General features: G+C 43.3%; 1 protein-coding gene across 2 annotated transcripts; it reads left to right on the top strand.

The window, feature by feature from the left end:
* The first annotated feature begins 1045 nt into the window (after positions 1–1045).
* On the top strand, positions 1046–17079 carry zgc:152863 (uncharacterized protein LOC562658 homolog). Of its 2 annotated transcripts, none has more exons than XM_034115936.1 (5): positions 1046–1214; positions 8793–8897; positions 10879–11082; positions 15463–15607; positions 16299–17079. In XM_034115936.1, exons 2-5 carry the CDS (start codon positions 8804–8806, stop codon positions 16606–16608), a joined length of 753 nt encoding a protein of 250 aa, XP_033971827.1. In that variant the 5' UTR covers positions 1046–1214; positions 8793–8803; the 3' UTR covers positions 16609–17079. The 2 variants fall into 2 exon arrangements, with proteins under 2 accessions (XP_033971827.1, XP_033971826.1); XM_034115935.1 differs by having other exon boundaries at positions 1053–1214; positions 16296–17079.
* Positions 17080–17650: the final 571 nt, after the last annotated feature.

Raw genomic sequence — 17650 nt, 5'->3', positions numbered from 1 at the left:
CCAACAAGTTCTCCACTTTTAATCAATGTACCTCCCCAGTGTTGGATATTAAGGCATCCTTAAAGTCACCCAACTGAATAATAAGATGTGTGATAAAGATCCACATGCTGCGTGGTGAGCTGGAGCTGCTCTACACAAACCAGCAGCTCTATTCTCTGCTCAGCAGCCCGCTTTTATTTATAGCACTTCCGTCAAGTCAGTGGAAGTGCGTGAGCAGCAGAGCTGTAACGCTGGTGTGTGTGTGTGTGTGTGTGTGTGTGTGTGTGTGTGTGTGTGTGTGTGTGTGTGTGTGTGTGTGTGTGTGTGTGTGTGTGTGTGTGTGTGTGTGTGTGTGTGTGTGTGTGTGTGTGTGTGTGTGTGTGTGTGTGTGTGTGTGTGTGTGTGTGTGTGTGTGTGTGTGTGTGTGTGTGTGTGTGTGTGTGTGTGTGTGTGTGTGTGTGTGTGTGTGTGTGTGTGCATTCACCTTTCCTTTAAAGTTAAGAATTCAGATAATTCACTTGAGTTAATGTTGCAATTCTACAACATATAAATAATTGGTCACAAAAGTCCTACATTCAGAATACCATTCGCATCAAAATATACTTTAAATACCAAAGTTTATATTTATTAATAATAATAATAATAATGTAAGTCCGTACTAAACTAGTAACTAAAGTGATGAGCCAATGTAGTGAAGTGAAAAATAGACTATATTTATTTCTATAAAGTTCCGGTACCTAAAGCTGCATTTTAGTAGGCTACACATAGAAGTAAATGGATGAGACTAATATAAGGTTCAGATGTTGTCATTCCTCTATTCACAATTATCTAACATTTGGTTTCCACATTTCTATATTTGTGATTGAAGTGGCCGCGATTTCCCTTTTCTAAATAACTGCGTGCTCGTGCATGTGTGTGCGTGTACTCGCCGGAGCGCGCCTCTGTGCTGTGAGGTAATGGGAGCTTTTCCAGAACTTGACGGAGCCGCGCAGGTGGGCGGTGATTGGCTGCTCGCAGCAGCCAATCACCGCCCGGGCTGCTCGCAAACACAGCTGATCGATGAGTCAGCGCGAGGTAGCGGAGCAGCACCCACTTGTTGCTGAGGCAGGAGCGGAGCTGACGGAGATCTACAGCCGCGAGCCATCTCACCTGCCGGGGAACCAGAGGAGCTCCTCCAGCCTACAGCCCCTCCGCCTCACCTCCGCCTCCCGCTGCTGCCTCTCCGCGGCTCCCAGGTGAGACTTTGAGACATTTGGTATAAATACTTGGTCCAATCAGAGACCTGCCGGCACGCTTTTAAAATCAATAAGCTATACACATATAACATACCGTCACACTGTGTCCCTCCGCGGGGTTCTATTTTATAGCCTTTGATCAAATCAACTGAATTGCTGTAGCTGTGAGTTCATACAGAGAAAACATGAACTGCTTATTGCCTATTAATTAAACCTTCTGGTGACAGAACGAGGACCAGAATCAGCTTTATTTAATATGTCAACACATCAGCTTTATTAATATTACCGGAATGGACATAGGCCTACATCTAAAACAAGGACAACAAATCAGGCCAATCAATGTAAACATAAAAATATAACTGATATGTAAAATCAACAGACAACAGAGCGCAGAGGCTGCTGGAATAGATCTTGGATGATTCATGGAACAGATAGCTTTAAACATGGGGTAGGTGGATAAGACTTGTAATTATGTGACAGTGATGATGTTCATGTCAGTGTGACAGTGATTGTTAGGGGGATGGTTCTTGATAGTTAATAACCACAGGAATATTATTGTGAAGTCATGAAGCTTCCACTGAGGAACAAAGGCTCTTTTAACCTGTGGTACTAAATGCAGTGCAGAGCCCTGAGGGGCCACAGTGTGGAGCTGTGAGGTGGTCCTGAGGGGCCACAGTGTGGAGCTATGAGGTGGTCCTGAGGGGCCACAGTGTGGAGCTATGAGGTGGTCCTGAGGGGCCACAGTGTGGAGCTGTGAGGTGGTCCTGAGGGGCCACAGTGTGGAGCTATGAGGTGGTCCTGAGGGGCCACAGTGTGGAGCTGTGAGGTGGTCCTGAGGGGCCACAGTGTGGAGCTGTGAGGTGGTCCTGAGGGGCCACAGTGTGGAGCTATGAGGTGGTCCTGAGGGGCCACAGTGTGGAGCTATGAGGTGGTCCCTGGGGGGCCACAGTGTACTCTGTCAGTCCCTGGATGTGTTCAGGACTGTGATGAGGTTCAGACGGTTGGTTGGACAAAAGAGGCGATTGAAGACTTCACAGAATAATTTCTGCACTTTTTTTTTGCCATTTCATAAACCAGAAAATGAAAACACATGTTTTCAGATGAAATGATAATGATTTAGTTTAATATTTCAACTTTAGATGTATTAAAAAAAAAAGTGAATGCCTGGATGTATGTGACTGTGTGTGTGTGACCTGCTGGGACTCTAGTGGCCCCACTTGACCCCCCCCACAGATAACACTGAGAAGGCCTGTGCTCCAGACACACTTGGGTGCCTTTTTAGTGCAATTAAATACAAATGTATTTATCACTGTTCCGCAAAACATACAGACCTGGTAATAACTACATTAATTCATCTGTAAAAAGCTGCACAGGAAGTGGCAGACAGCGGGAGCTAATATGGAGCCTACTGCCTGCTTTACCTGCAGGAACATTGAGTATGAGCTTCACCTTTTACAATCATTATATTGTTGTTTATTCCCAGTTGTTCTATATCACAAGGCTAACCCGATCAATCAAAAAAACTTGTGTGATTCTGTCATTCATATTTATTCAGCTTCAATGTTCAATTAGCTTTTAATTTGACCGTGTTCAGAGGGGGAAGTGTTTCAGTGATTGAAGGCAAACAGCAATCTGTGGCAGCACATCATACAGAGACCAGCACACTGCTGTGTACTGTGTGTACTGTTCAGAGCATTAACACACCCAAACATCCCATCATCTCACTGAGCAGGAAGGAGCAGGTTTCTTGTGGTTGCTATATTTGTCATATATGATTATATCAAATTAAATATAGACAAGAGGACGTTTTGAAGGCGTTGTCTGTGAGAAACACTGGCTTCTCTTCCTCAGTGCTGTCCGGCTGTGACGATGGCAGCTTTGGTTTTCTCTGGTAATGTTGCTTATGTTTCAGGTTGATTAGAGAAGTGGAACTCAGACTCCTCACACATGGATAGGGATGTGGTAGAAGTGTCTGTAGGAAGAGTTCTAAGTTACCACTTAGAACTGAAAAGCTAAAGTCTCTGAGACCCCAAACAACAGTTCATATGTCCTCTTCTGTATAGGATCTTTATTGGAAAATCACATGTATAAGCAATTCTCATAAAATAAGAAAAGTGGTGAAGCTTGGAGGTGCAGGAACAGAGGGAAGTAGACGAGGTTAGGACTACTACGTCAATGTTTGATGATTCAGATCATTGCTCAGACATCGCTTTGTGTCGATGGTCAATGAATGTTCATTTAGTGTTCATTCCTCATCACTTATATGAGATTGTGTTTACTGTACACTTCATTTAAGTGATTCTGTTACTCTCTCCTTCCACCCTCCTTCATCTCGGATGCAATAAGTGATGCATTTAGTTACTTTGCAGATTCAGATTGCTATTACAGAACACAAATCAACTAATACAATGATTATGCATTGTTTATAGTACCGAGCAGTGTAAGTCCTTAGGTCAAATGAAGCCCTCACTTACCAGCAGAAGTGGTGAACACACAGAATATGATGCATTACATGATCTATTCATGGAATATGCATTGTTATGAAATAGGCCATTCTGCAAAATAGGTACTCTTAGTCTTAGTACTTTAAGTTTATATTGATGCTGATACCCCTAGATTTTGAATGCAGGGTGGTTGCTTGTAACTAAGTCATGTCCACTGGTATCTACTGCACAGATGAGTCAGTTCTTTATAAAAGAGACAAATCAAACCCTGAGGCTAAACTTTGATCTGTAGAAACAGTGAGCAGCAGGGCAGAAAGAGCAGAGTTCACTCAGCTACTGATCTACCCCCTCCGGCAGGTGTGGTTCCTCTACACCCTGCTCCTCCCCTGTTTTCACCAAACACATCTCTTGTTTTGGCTGGAAACATTAAGTATATCATTTCCTGTGTGACTGAAAATATTTCCAAGAAGGAGCTTGGAAATAAAATGCAGTAAAATGCATCATCCACATACAGTAGATGCAGCATTACTATTACTATTATAATTAAACATAATACATGTTAGTAAAACACACAGGAACTTTTTACTGCACAATAATTTCCTGTGTGGTACTTTCTGACATACTTTGACTCCAGTTAGTTTCAGTATGTTCACAGTGGTATGAGTGCTCTGATGGACCAATAGTTGTTCCTCAGAGCGTGTGTTCCTCAGAGCGTGTGTTCCTCAGAGCGTGTGTTCCTCAGAGCGTGTGCTCCTCAGAGCGTGTGCTCCTCAGAGCGTGTGCTCCTCAGAGCGTGTGTTCCTCAGAGCGTGTGCTCCTCAGAGCGTGTGCTCCTCAGAGCGTGTGCTCCTCAGAGCGTGTGCACCTCAGAGCGTGTGCTCCTCAGAGCGTGTGCTCCTCAGAGCGTGTGCTCCTCAGAGCGTGTGCTCCTCAGAGCGTGTGCTCCTCAGAGCGTGTGTTCCTCAGAGCGTGTGCTCCTCAGAGCGTGTGCTCCTCAGAGCGTGTGCTCCTCAGAGCGTGTGCACCTCAGAGCGTGTGCTCCTCAGAGCGTGTGCACCTCAGAGCGTGTGCACCTCAGAGCGTGTGCACCTCAGAGCGTGTGCTCCTCAGAGCGTGTGCTCCTCAGAGCGTGTGCACCTCAGAGCGTGTGCTCCTCAGAGCGTGTGCTCCTCAGAGCGTGTGCTCCTCAGAGCGTGTGCACCTCAGAGCGTGTGCTCCTCAGAGCGTGTGCTCAGCAGTTGTTATCCCACAGCTCTGTTGCTGTAACTGAAGCCTCCTCATGATGAAGGATGGAGAGGAGTGAAAATGCTCAGTGTTTGCTTTGTAAGATCATCTGCAGCAGAGAGGGTCTCCCAGCTGTGAGGTCACCATATCATTGATATGCTTCTGAAAATGTGTTCCCAGCTCTTTTCATGAAGTAATGTCGGCAGTGCTGCTCAAATACATTTACAGTACTTCAGTACAGTGTTAAGGTACTTTACTTGAATATTTACTATTGTTCATTCCCAGTCTCAAATAGTACGCTTTTTACATAAAATAACATTTCAATGCCTAATGTTACCTTGCAGTGTGCAATAATTAATAAATAATATAAATTAATAACTATAATGATGTATTAAATATAAACTACCCAGTAGTATATAAAGTTAAATATTTTTCTTGTCCAACTTGGACAGCTACAGCATTACAATGATTAACACATTAATTCATCAATAATTATATCAATAATATTATATGTATTATTCTGAAATGGACCTGCGTAGTGAGTACTTTCACTTCTGGTACTTATATACGTATATTTTGGTGCTGATACTTTTGTATGATTTTTTTAATGCAGGACTTTTACACTTAACAAATTATTTCTAAATTATAGTTTTGCTACTTTTACTGAGGTACAACATATCTCTGAATGTCTTTAGAGTTTTCTGTGTGTATTAGAATTGTGTTGACAAAAATGACAGCAGTTTTAATATCACAGAGGGCCGTGATGACTAAGATCCAGAGCTCCCACGCAGAGTGTGTTCGTGAGATGTGTGTGTGTGCGTGTGTGTGGTGTGTGCGTGTGTGTTGTGTGTGTGTGTGTGTGTGTGTGTGTGTGTGTGTGTGTGTGTGTGTGTGTGTGTGTGTGTGTGTGTGTGTGTGTGTGTGTGTGTGTGTGTGTGTGTGTGTGTGTGTGTGTGTGTGTGTGTGTGTGTGTGTGTGTGTGTGTGTGTGTGTGTGTGTGTGTGTGTGTGTGTGTGTGTGTGTGTGTGTGTGTGTGTGTGTGTGTGTGTGTGTGTGTGTGTGTGTGTGTGTGTGTGTGTGTGTGTGTGTGTGTGTGTGTGTGTGTGTGTGTGTGTGTGTGTGTGTGTGTGTGTGTGTGCGTGCGTGCGTGCGTGCGTGCGTGTCTTTAGTGCTTTCATGCCAGTCATCTCTGGAGCGGTGAGGGAGGGTCCCTGCCTTACCATGCCAGTCACGCACGCACACACACACACACACACACATTGACATTTACATTTAGGCTGAGACCAGGTTTGCATTCTCTCATCACAGGAAGGTGTGTGTAGCATCAAAACTTCCAATAAATGATGTCGCTCAACAGGCTAAACTTGGCTCATCATTGTGACCTGTTCCCAATAAGCAGTCCGTACGGAGGCTAAGTTTCACAATTCCCTGCGGAGATTCGCAACATCCCCACACTCGACGCCTTCAAAAGGGCCCTCAAGTCCCATCTGTTTGCCAAGGCTTTCGGCCCCTAATCGATCTGTTGTTTTGTCTGTCTGACTTTTGTTTTGTTATGTTTGTTTTTGCCCTATTACTTGTAAAGCGACCTTGGGTCCCTTGAAAGGCGCTATATAAATGCAAGCTATTATTATTATTATTATTAATTGACTATATCTTCACTTCTAAAATGGGTAAATTAATAATCTTTTTTCTCAAAGCAATGATAAACCTGTGAGTTGGATGTAGAAAAATTCAGAATCAATATAGTTGTTTTTAAAGTAAATTCAGATTGAACATAGTAAAAAAGTGTAAATGATAGTGTCCCTCCAAAAGACCGAGACACAGTTTCGTGAATATTGTTGTTTTTTGCCCCCACGGGCGGGGGCATGGGGTTTAACAGGTTTTAAAGTATCCCACGTGTTAGTGAATTTTTATATATTTTCCTTTAGAATGGCAGGAAATTTGTATTCAAATTTTGATTGAATTTTTGGTCCCCCCCAATGTTGACTCCATGAATACGGCCTTGATACAACCTATAGAAATGCAAAACAGCGTCAGTTTAAAGTAATTCTGTCCTCCTGCTTACCGCATCATTTATGAGAATACATTTCTTAACAAGAGAACATAATCGAGGGGTGATCAATAACATTTCCGTATTTATTTATTTCTCCAAGTTATGTTTTTGTGTGCACTGAGGAGTCTCAAACAGGCGTTTGTTTAATCATTTTAAGATTGGCTTTAATCAATTTGTGAAAAATAATTCTTCATATATGATAAATGAGAGGTAACATTTTATTTATGGTATTATTTCCACATATTTCTCTCCATTCTTCCTTCTGCCAACGGTGTCGCAGTTTCTCGTCTCTCCCGTTTTAGTGCTTAGTGCTTAGACCAGGGGTGGGGAACCTTTTTCCTCTCAAGGGCCATTTCAATTTGTTCAACAACCTCCGAGGGCCGTACAAATGATTGACCTCTGCTTAAAAATACTAAAATCACAGCCCATTCATTTGGCTCGCGTATGCATGCACGTGCACGGTTGTGGCATGACCACCAAAACAGAAAGATATGGACACAAGATGTGTGCAATTTAGTATCCTATCCATGTGGACATGATTTAAGTGGGGGGGGGGACCTAACCTCCTCTATGGGGGGTCCCCCCCGGACGCTCCATGCTCCCCCGGGAAGATTTGTTTTTAAATGTTGAAGTTAAAAGCATCAATCTGATGCACTTTGAGAGCAACATTAGGAGATCTATGGATACATCTCTCAACACCCATATGAAACAGAACTGGAAGCAGATTTTATTTTTCTTTATGGATATTTTACAAATCACTCCCCTTTCAAACTGTATTCTTGTTTATTAATAACAACTTTTTTTTACTGTCATATAGTATTTTATATAGTAGTTTACTTTATTCTCTTATGTTTTTATAACTATAATGATCATATAAAGATGTGCCTTTACCTCACTGGTTGTAGAAAAAGCTTCTTATATTCGTTAGCATAGCTAGCTAACCAGATGCTAATAGCAACAAAGGTATTGGCTGTATGATCAGTATGACAGATGAACAGATCGCCACTGGGCTTTCAACTAAAGACACAGCCACGCAAAAACTGCGGCATGTGTACGGCTCCTTATGGGTACTGACATTTCTGAAGTCCCGGCCCGGAGCGGCGTTCTGGTGCTCTCCGTCACCTCATACACCACGCGATGACACGTTAGGCTCGTGTTGTGTTCAAGGACCCTGACCTTGGCCAGGAAAAACAGGCACCCACTATGCGGTCTAGATTTCTTAATTTGTTTTCTTTTTTGCGTGTGTTACCTCGAGGGCCGTATCAAATTGTCTCGCGGGCCGTATACGGCCCGGGGGCCGGAGGTTCCCCACCCCTGGCTTAGACCCATGCTTAGACGCATGGGTCAGAGTTTGCGTGGAGGACCGCACATTTTCCCGTCAAGTTTGTTTTTTATAAATCGCAAACAATGCGTAGAAACTGGCGTACTGGCCCCTGGACTTATTATAAAGACTTATTGTGGTGTAAACAAATGACAAAATAATAGAAACAATCAACAACAACTAAATAAACGTTTTGGCTCCTACAGTGCGTGTTGCCGTGTTCTGGACGAGTCATCTGCAGAGAGAGTTGTGTTGTTGTGGTGCTGCTGGTTTCTGTTCTGAGAGGGTCTGTCTAGTCAGAGTTCACACATTTCAGTTTCACTATCGCTGCTCTGAAGGCTGGGGGCAGGTTTACAGTCGTGGTTTAATCTGGAGATAAGAGCTCAGCAGCTAGCCTACATTTAGGTCAATTGTAGGGTGTTACATTTATAGGTCAAACAATGACTCAACTACACCAGAAACATTTTGGTTTTGAAAATGAAACATGCGTGTGTGTGGGTGTTCTGCTTCTGACTCTATCCCTGTCGTGTCCTCAGGATCAGGTTTGATGTCTGCGTCCGTCCTGTCTCCATCGCCGTGGGGACGCGTCACTCTGGTGTGTAGACTCCTCCTCCTGGCCGCCTCCCCGCTCCTCGCAGCAGGTACGACCTCTGACCTCCCTGACCCCTCTGACACCCAGAGACCAACACCCAGGCATCCATCTGTTATTCATTCGGTCTTTGCTTTGGTTTGTCCTTTATACGTTGTAGCACACAGGAAGATATAAAACACAGAACTCAAGTGAAAAAAGCAGTGAGAGTTCAACACGCTGCAGGCACAGAACTGTGCAGCAGGAAGCAGCACACAACACCTGCAGCTGAAGCAGGGCCTTTGGCTTATTAGCTTATTAGCTTAGCCATCTGATGAAACAAAACAATTACCTGTGAAACATTGTCTGAGCTATAGCTAATAAATAACTAATCAAATCAAATCATCTTTTATGACAGAATGACTCGTTTTGACTTTATGATTGTATTTATGCCGTCAAACTGCAACTAAATTAGTTTTAAACAATAATTGAATAAACTTGCATTTTAGATTTTGAACATTAGGCTACTTGTGACAGTTGTGGTCATGATGTTAAAATAAAGCAAAAAATACTCAACCTTATTTTTCCAACAACACTGATCGATGGTTGACTTAATAACTTTATAAGCCAATAACCATGGCAACAATGGCAACAAAAAGTGTGTCCCAGCTGCTTTGTGCTCTGCTTGAGCTTCTTGTATTTGTTGTGTTGTCTCTGTTTGCAGCGTGTTGAATTCTACCGTAGAAATCTCCAACTAAAGAAATTATGAAAAACTGATATTTATCTATGTTTTACATAACCTCTGGGATTTATTGGTGAATATAAACCGACTGAATACTAGCTTTTATTGCCAACACGACCCAGGTAGTTTATAACAGTGGCACGCAGGGTGTCATGGCGACTGATTGTGAAACATTACATTTTAGCAGCGTGTTTCAGGATGCAGACACTTTCTGTCAGGTTTGAACCTCTCTGGTTCTTCCTCTTCTCATCAGAACCGTTGTATCTTTCCTTCCGGCCTGTTCCTCTCCTTACTCTTGACCCACTCTTCACTGTGTTCGGGTGAAGGAGCTCGGTGGAAACGATCGTTCTGCCGACGCAGCCCTTTAGATGCAGGTGAAGAAATAGAGGAAGTGGTAACAGCTCTGCCAGCTGTGTAAGGCAGAGGAGTTTGTGGGCAACGTTTTAATGCTGCAAAAAAACAACTGCAGCATGCATTCAGGGTTTCATATTAATACCTAACCCAAACTGTGACCTTCTGTAGAGCCTCTCACTCAGAGAACCAGAACAACATCACCTGCTGTGTTTCACTCTGGACATGTGTTCTTGCACCGTCTGCTCAAACAAGTACAACTCAAGGACTTAAGTACAAATTAGAGGTACATGTACCTTACTTGAGTATTCCCAATTTATGCCACTTTTTCCTACTGAAGGGTGAGTAGTCATGATGCACGTAGGAAGAGAAACCCAGCTGGTGGATTGACTTTCTGTCAAATAAATGGCCCTACAAAAAGAGTGTGTCCTGAAGTTTCAGTACTGAAAGTGTGTACTGAAGTTACTTAATTGAACAGATTAAAGGAATATTCTGATAGAACTTCTACTCTACTATCCATCCATAAGTCATTTTTAAGGAAAATAAAATCCTAATTTTCCCAGCTTGCAAGAAGGCAGATGGTTCGATGGTTTAATTTTTGAGAAATATAAGCATTAACCAGTAGCCGGCTCAGAATCAGAGCCAAATATAGCTTAATATTAATTAAGAGAATGCATACAATATTAAAGATAAAATTCGAAATTACACAATTTACAATTTTCAAAATACACATCCAGTCCCAGTAACAGCTGTGAGGAAGCAGCTAGGTGACAGTATTTGGAGGCGAAGTATATATTGCAGTTATTTACAGATTTATTACAGAAGATGAATTGAATTGTCTGACTAAGGGGGGCCATTGATGATATCATATTTATGAAGAGGTATATTTATATATTACACATAAGTAGTATATATATGAATCCAGTGCATTAGGCCTCACAGAGTGTGTTTCTGCCTGCAGGCCGCCTCAGTAACTGCACCCACCCTCTGGTGCCGGAGCATGGGGGGTTCCGCTGTGACCCGTCTCCGTGTCGGGGGTTCCCCCAGAAGAGCTCCATCCACTTCTTCTGTGAGCCCGGTTACCATGTCAACAGCAAGGTGCGCGTCTCCAGGTGCCGACACGGGAGGTGGATGCCCCCCATCCCCGCCTGCACCCCTCTCAGAGGTGAGAGTGCAACAATAACACATTACATTCCATTTCTTTTATCCAAAGCGACTTACATTAAGTGCAAAAACCATCCAGATTCAAACTCCAACCAACAAAGATAGTTCAGATATATTCACTTCAGGCAGGTCATACCATATATTAGTGCTGGTGAATCAGTTACAGGGCCTACATTCATTTTGAAGGGCTTTTTATTCTGTATTGAATTGCCAATATCCATCCAATATTTCCATGTTATGTTACTTTACACTGCTCTACATCCCAGAGATGAATGATGTTCTTTTCACCACACTACATTTTCTTGACACATGATCCCTATTAACCAGTGGTGGAAAAATACTCAGATTCTTAATTTAGGTAAAAGTACAAATACTATGGTCCTAAAATACTCAGTTTCAAGTCAAATTATGAAGAAGTATTTTGAGCAAAATGTACTTTGAGTATCAAAGTACTCGGTAAGCATAATGCCTTTTTTATTATAATTTATTATATTATTATAGAATATAATATTATTCTGTTTTCACAACTAACAAGTAAATGTAGGAGCATTTAAACTTGTAGTTTTTGCAATGTGGAGCCAATTTACTAACGATATATACAAAATACTAGGTATATATGTAGAACAGTATTGCATCTTATCATATATCATATGTAAAAAGTGTGAGTCTTGAAAAACTGTGGTGGAGTAAAAAGTATGATATTTGCTTCCAATATGTAGTGGATTACAATGATATGTAGCATAAAACACACTTACTCAAGTAAAGTATATGTATATGTCAAAAAAGTACTTAATCAGACTACTTGAGTACATATACTTAGTTACATTACACCATTGCTTTTAACACATTAAAACATATGGTATGATGCAGCACTATATTACTATCTATAATGTTAAATGGATTTGTCATTGACAAACCACAACTTTAGACCTCTTGAGGAGCAGATAACAGCAGGAGAGCATCATGTTCTGTTATAATACAAGACACTGCTCAATAACAACTTTGACTTTTGATACTTTAAGTACATTTTGCTGATAGTGTACATTTTTAATACACTTTCATTTCTATGGAGTATTTTTAGACTCTGGTATTTCTACTTTTTACTCAAGTAAAGGATCTCAGTACTTCTTCCACCACTTGTTGAAACACAAAATATGTGTGGGATGTATGAGTATTTGAATGACTGGCCCTTCCTACAGACAGATTTTACGAGAGTTGAACACAGGGTGGTTTGCGTCAGTGAAGAACATTTTATTCTCTCTGTGGCTTCAGAGGTTTCCACTGCTCTCTCTAGGTTTTCAATCATGTGACTTTAAAATTCCTAATCAGTGAGCAGATGTTCTCGGACCACTCCAAACATCCCCTGACATTTCCCAGCAGCCCCTGCTTCACAGCATTACTCAGTGATGAGCTCAGGCTATTATCTAATGACTCAGCGGTGCAGCTCATTGGTCTTCACTGACATCACTCCTGGTTCAGAGCGTTCTGGAAGCAGAGGAGGACATCCTGGTTGGGTGCGGCTCTCAGAGGAGAGATATCAACCTAAACATGTCTGATTACAGCCATGATGTGTCAGGCTGAGCTTCAACAAAAAGAGTTTATAGTTCAGCCAGTGGACTTTACTCAAGAACTGTACTCACCAACACATTTTAGGTGCTTTTACTGTATCGAAGCTTTTATATTTCTTTTAACTTCTACTCTGTTATAGAGTAAAATATGAAACTGTTACTCCACTACATTCTTTGTACAGCTTTAGTTACCTAGTTATCATTTTTTATGTAAAACATTCCATGTCTCAATAGAAACAAGTAATAGCTGCTTTTGCCCTTTAACATTGTTAACAATTGTGTCATTTAGGATCAGGGTAATTGTGTTACTATTAAACCACCATTTTCATTTTATTTACCAATAAAACTAATAGAGAAAATCTACTGAATCCGTTATAAAAATGACATCTTTAATAAATAGTTCCAAATTGAGCGCCTCCTCAAACAACTACAACAGCAAAATGATGATGATGTAGTACATTAAAGTAAACAATGACAGGAGACATTGGGTGTTTCTCAATCGCGAGTACGCTTGCTTGGTAGCACATGTCTGCCGAGCATCTTGCTTCAGAAGCGAGTCAAGAATACTTCCTGGCATTCGGAAAACGAAGAGTAGAACAGGCTAGCAAGTGTGCAGGTGTGCGTCATATGAGAGGCCCCGCCTTACATCTTCCGCCACAGATTTGGGGAAATTGGTCCGTGCGCAAAGCATTGTGGGGATTTTAAGACCGCGGAGTCTACTCATGTGCAGCCTCGATATTTCTCCAAACGGAGTACGCCGGGCTCGGTAGATTTCCAAGTATGCTGGAGATTGGAACAGTACTTCGGCGGCACTCGATGACGTAGTATGCTTGAAATAGTGGCTCTGAAGCAGCTTTACTCGACATTGAGAAACACCCATTGTTATACTTTTACAGCTTTAAGTAGTTCCTGGTTATACTTACATACTTTAGTTAAGAAACAAAGGACTTTTGACTTGTAACAGAGTATTTTACAGAGTGGTATTATACCTCCACTGGACCTAAGTGGACTGGAGTTTTGTCTCAATGACTGACTGTTAAGCTGAGATCAGGAGGAAGAGTCTGATGTAAACTGAAGTTCATCTCCTAACTTCACAGAGACTGTCTCAGCCTCACATTACTCAGACCAGTTCTACTTCCTCTCCCCATTCACTAAGAACGCGATGCGACAGGAAGTCAGAGTGCAGAAAGAGGAAGTGGGCGATGCCACCATGATAACCATTAGACATTTCCCCTGTGATGACGCTGTCAGAGCCTCATGGAAATCTACTGCCAGGAGATCAGGGGACCCACAGAACCAGATCAAAACCTCCCGTCATAGATTGTGTGTTTGATCATCTATTTCTGTTAGATAATAGCTGTCTGGGTTTTCCACCACAGGTGATTGTTCTGCCACAGCTTCCACTCATTGTTACAGATCTACGCGTTTCAATTTGTTTTCTCAACCACCTAAACAACGTTTTAACTGAAGCTGCGTGCAGACACTTTCCACATGCTCCTTTTCTGTCGGATATTTGGCCAGAGATGTCTGTGTGTACCTTTAGCTGCATACAGTTCATTCTTTAATGATTTTTTAATCAATTCAATGGTTCAAGGTTTTATTATTGTCATTTTACAAGACAGAATTGCACAATGATCTGTAGCTCTAGCCCTGTCCACACTACACACAGAAGATGTATGAACAGATTTTGTATATATTATATATTTATAAAAGTGGCACTTAATAAATAAAAAAAAACATATTTACAAAGAAAATAAACAATTATGTGATATGTAGTAAAAATTGAAAATAGATAACGTTGGTTATAGTGAGAATAATAGAATTGCAGTGCTGAGGGTTAGGTGGAGCGGAGGGTTAGGGTTAGGGTTAGGTGGAGCGGAGGGTTAGGGTTAGGGTTAGGGTTAGGTGGAGCGGAGGAGTACAGTGTGAGGAGAGGGGATTCCAGATGGAGGCTGAATCATTCAATGATTGTTTCATTGTGAAGCTCAGCCTCTGTTTGCTCAGCTACTGGCAGGGGGTCTGTCAGTGTATGTGGGTCTGTCTGAGGGTCTGTCAGGGTCTGTGTGTCTGAGGGTCTGTGTGTCTGAGGGTCTGTCAGGGTCTGTGTGTCTGAGGGTCTGTGTGTCTGAGGGTCTGTGTGTCTGAGGGTCTGTCAGGGTCTGTGTGTCTGAGGGTCTGTGTGTCTGAGGGTCTGTGTGTCTGAGGGGCTGTGTGTCTGAGGGGCTGTCTGAGGGTCTGTGTGTCTGAGGGTCTGTGTGTCTGAGGGTCTGTGTGTCTGAGGGGCTGTCTGAGGGTCTGTGTGTCTGAGGGGCTGTGTGTCTGAGGGGCTGTCTGAGGGTCTGTGTGTCTGAGGGTCTGTGTGTCTGAGGGTCTGTGTGTCTGAGGGGCTGTCTGAGGGTCTGTGTGTCTGAGGGTCTGTGTGTCTGAGGGGCTGTCTGAGGGTCTGTGGGGCTGTCTGAGGGTCTGTCAGTGTCTGTGTGTCTGAGGGTCTGTGGGGCTGTCTGAGGGTCTGTCAGGGTCTGTGGGTCTGTGTGTCTGAGGGTCTGTCAGTGTCTGTGTGTCTGTGTGTCTGTCTGAGGGCTGTCTGAGGGTCTGTCAGTGTCTGTGTGTCTGAGCGTCTGTGGGGCTGTCTGAGGGTCTGTCAGTGTCTGTGTGTCTGAGGGGCTGTCTGAGGGTCTGAGGGGCTGTGGGGCTGTCTGAGGGTCTGAGGGTCTGTGGGGCTGTCTGTCAGTGTCTGTGTGTCTGAGGGTCTGTCTGAGGGTCTGTCGGTGTCTGTGGTCGTTGTTTCTGATCCTGTGTCTCCTCCTCCTCAGAGGGTCCGAAGATGAACTCTGATGACCGGGGGAACGACTCGATGCCCAGCATGGCCACCACGGCGGTGGGCGTGTCCATCTTCCTGCTCACCACCACTGCATGCTTGGTGGTCAAGTCCCGCCTCTACCCCTGTCAATCACACAGGTGAGAGGAGGATCATTCCCTGCAGTGATTCCCCCCTGTTAGAGAACCTCTTCTCTGAATAACAGAAGGGATGTTCTTCTTTTATATTCACGTGTGTTAAGGAAACATGATTACAAAATCCACCAGCGTGCTGAAACACCTGACCTGTTTGAAACTCACTGCCGTGTAATCAGTGGTTTATTTGAAGAGGTGACACTGTGATTCATCAGTCCACTAAGCTTCTGTTTCTGCTGAGAAGAAGAAAAGCTTTGCTAGGCAGTTAAAGGCTGTTAGAGGCATTATTGGAAACAGGAAGCACATTTCTTCTATTCTTATTGAACTGTTGCTCAGAGTCTCTTTCTGCTCTTTTCTTGATGAACAAAATAGACTCTTTATACAAATAACATCTATCTTCAAAGAGAACTTTCTACAACCTAAGAGATGGAAGAGTATTCAGAAATATAGAGCAGTCCTCTCAGACATCTGACTGAACCCTATCAGGCTTTAATGGCAGGAGATTAAAAATCACGTTAAGATTACCAGATGTTTACAGGACCATGTATTCAATTAAAATAGTGTAAAGGTTTCCATTTTTTGCAAACGCAAAATTCCCATGAATCCCTGCTGTGCCCTTTAGGCTGCGTTAGGGAACAAAGTGAAGCCCAGTCTGGTGCCTGTCTCTGAGTCAGTGTTTGTCTCTGTCCCGCAGCAGGCGCTCCTCGGACCAGCTGGACCTGATGGTGGACGGACTTCCTGTCTCCCTCCCCTCCTACGAGGAGGCGATGTACGGCAGCTGGGGGCAGCGCCTCCCCCCCTGCTCAGTGCCAGGACCCACCCAGCTCCTATTGGCTCAGGAGGCTCCCAGCTGTCACCCGTTGTCCCTCGTCAGCCAATCAGATGGCGGTCATCGCCCGCTTCTGTCCAGCCCCGACAACCCCCCACCCCCGTACGAGGAGGTGCAGTCGTCCCGTGGCAGAGCCAGGAGTGAGGGGGGGCTACATGTGGAGGACAAAGACCCCTGAGGGACAGACGGGGGGCTTCAGGGGTTCTGAAGCATTTGATTGACAGCTGCAGGGTTCATCCTGCAGATGAAAACTGACTGACCGCAGACTGCTGCACTTTACCAGCATCAGGACACTCTGTCCAATCACAAGCTAGTTTAGATGAAGCTCGTAAGCTCTGATTGGCCGCCTGTTGGGTCACAAAGATCTGCAGAGGACTGAAGGGTTGATTGTATAATGTGGTGTAGGAATGTAAATGGCAGAAGAGCTGTCTAACCTTTATATCCTGAATGCCTTGCTTTTAGTGTGAGGAAAATGTATTTTGTTTTTAAACAATATTTTAAATAAGAATCCTTCACTTTTAATATAAAATCATCACTCTGAATTTGAGATTTTCATATGGCAGCAGTCATATAATAGTTAGTGAGTGTGTGTGTGTGTGTGTGTGTGTGTGTGTGTGTGTGTGTGTGTGTGTGTGTGTGTGTGTGTGTGGTGTGTGTGTGTGTGTGTGTGTGTGTGTGTGTGTGTGTGTGTGTGTGTGTGTGTGTGTGTGGTGTGTGTGTGTGTGTGTGTGTGTGTGTGTGTGTGTGTGTGTGTGTGTGTGTGTGTGTGTGTGTGTGTGTGTGTGTGTGTGTGTGTGTGTGTGTGTGTGTGTGTGTGTTACTCACTCTGGAGATGTCGCCCATCCTTCCCCTCAGTGACGGGGCCGATCTTGCTGTTGTGTTTCCACAGCAACTGATCTATTCCATTCTCTTAGATTCTAGTTTTTATAGAATCGTCTCTCTTGGTGATTTAAAGCCAGTGTAATGCGCAGCAGTGGTGGAAGAATGACTCAGATCCTTTACTTCAGATAAAGTTTTCATACCATACTCCACTTCAAGTAAAAGCCAACGCATTTCAAATCTTACTTAAGTAAAAGTATGTATGCAATGCATCATATTCTTAAACATGCTCACATATTTGTATCCCTACTGTCCTGTGAGAACCACATATCTCTAAACAGGCCACTTTCCACAAGTTCCTCAGATGAACAGCCCTGTTTCCAGCGCTGTATGCATTTGAC

Source organism: Trematomus bernacchii, unplaced genomic scaffold (assembly GCF_902827165.1).
Source record: "Trematomus bernacchii unplaced genomic scaffold, fTreBer1.1, whole genome shotgun sequence".
Classification (NCBI taxonomy): domain Eukaryota; kingdom Metazoa; phylum Chordata; class Actinopteri; order Perciformes; family Nototheniidae; genus Trematomus; species Trematomus bernacchii.
Note: the sequence above shows the minus strand (reverse complement) of the source record. Positions and strands in the feature narration are given on the sequence as shown.

Excerpts from the sequence above, each read along its gene's own strand:
- zgc:152863 (XM_034115935.1), top strand. The coding sequence starts at position 8,804 with ATGTCTGCGTCCGTCCTGTCTCCATCGCCGTGGGGACGCGTCACTCTG. Across the intron at positions 8,898-10,878 it reads CTCCCCGCTCCTCGCAGCAG|GCCGCCTCAGTAACTGCACC; the intron begins GTACGACCTCTG and ends TTCTGCCTGCAG. Across the intron at positions 11,083-15,462 it reads CGCCTGCACCCCTCTCAGAG|AGGGTCCGAAGATGAACTCT; the intron begins GTGAGAGTGCAA and ends CCTCCTCCTCAG.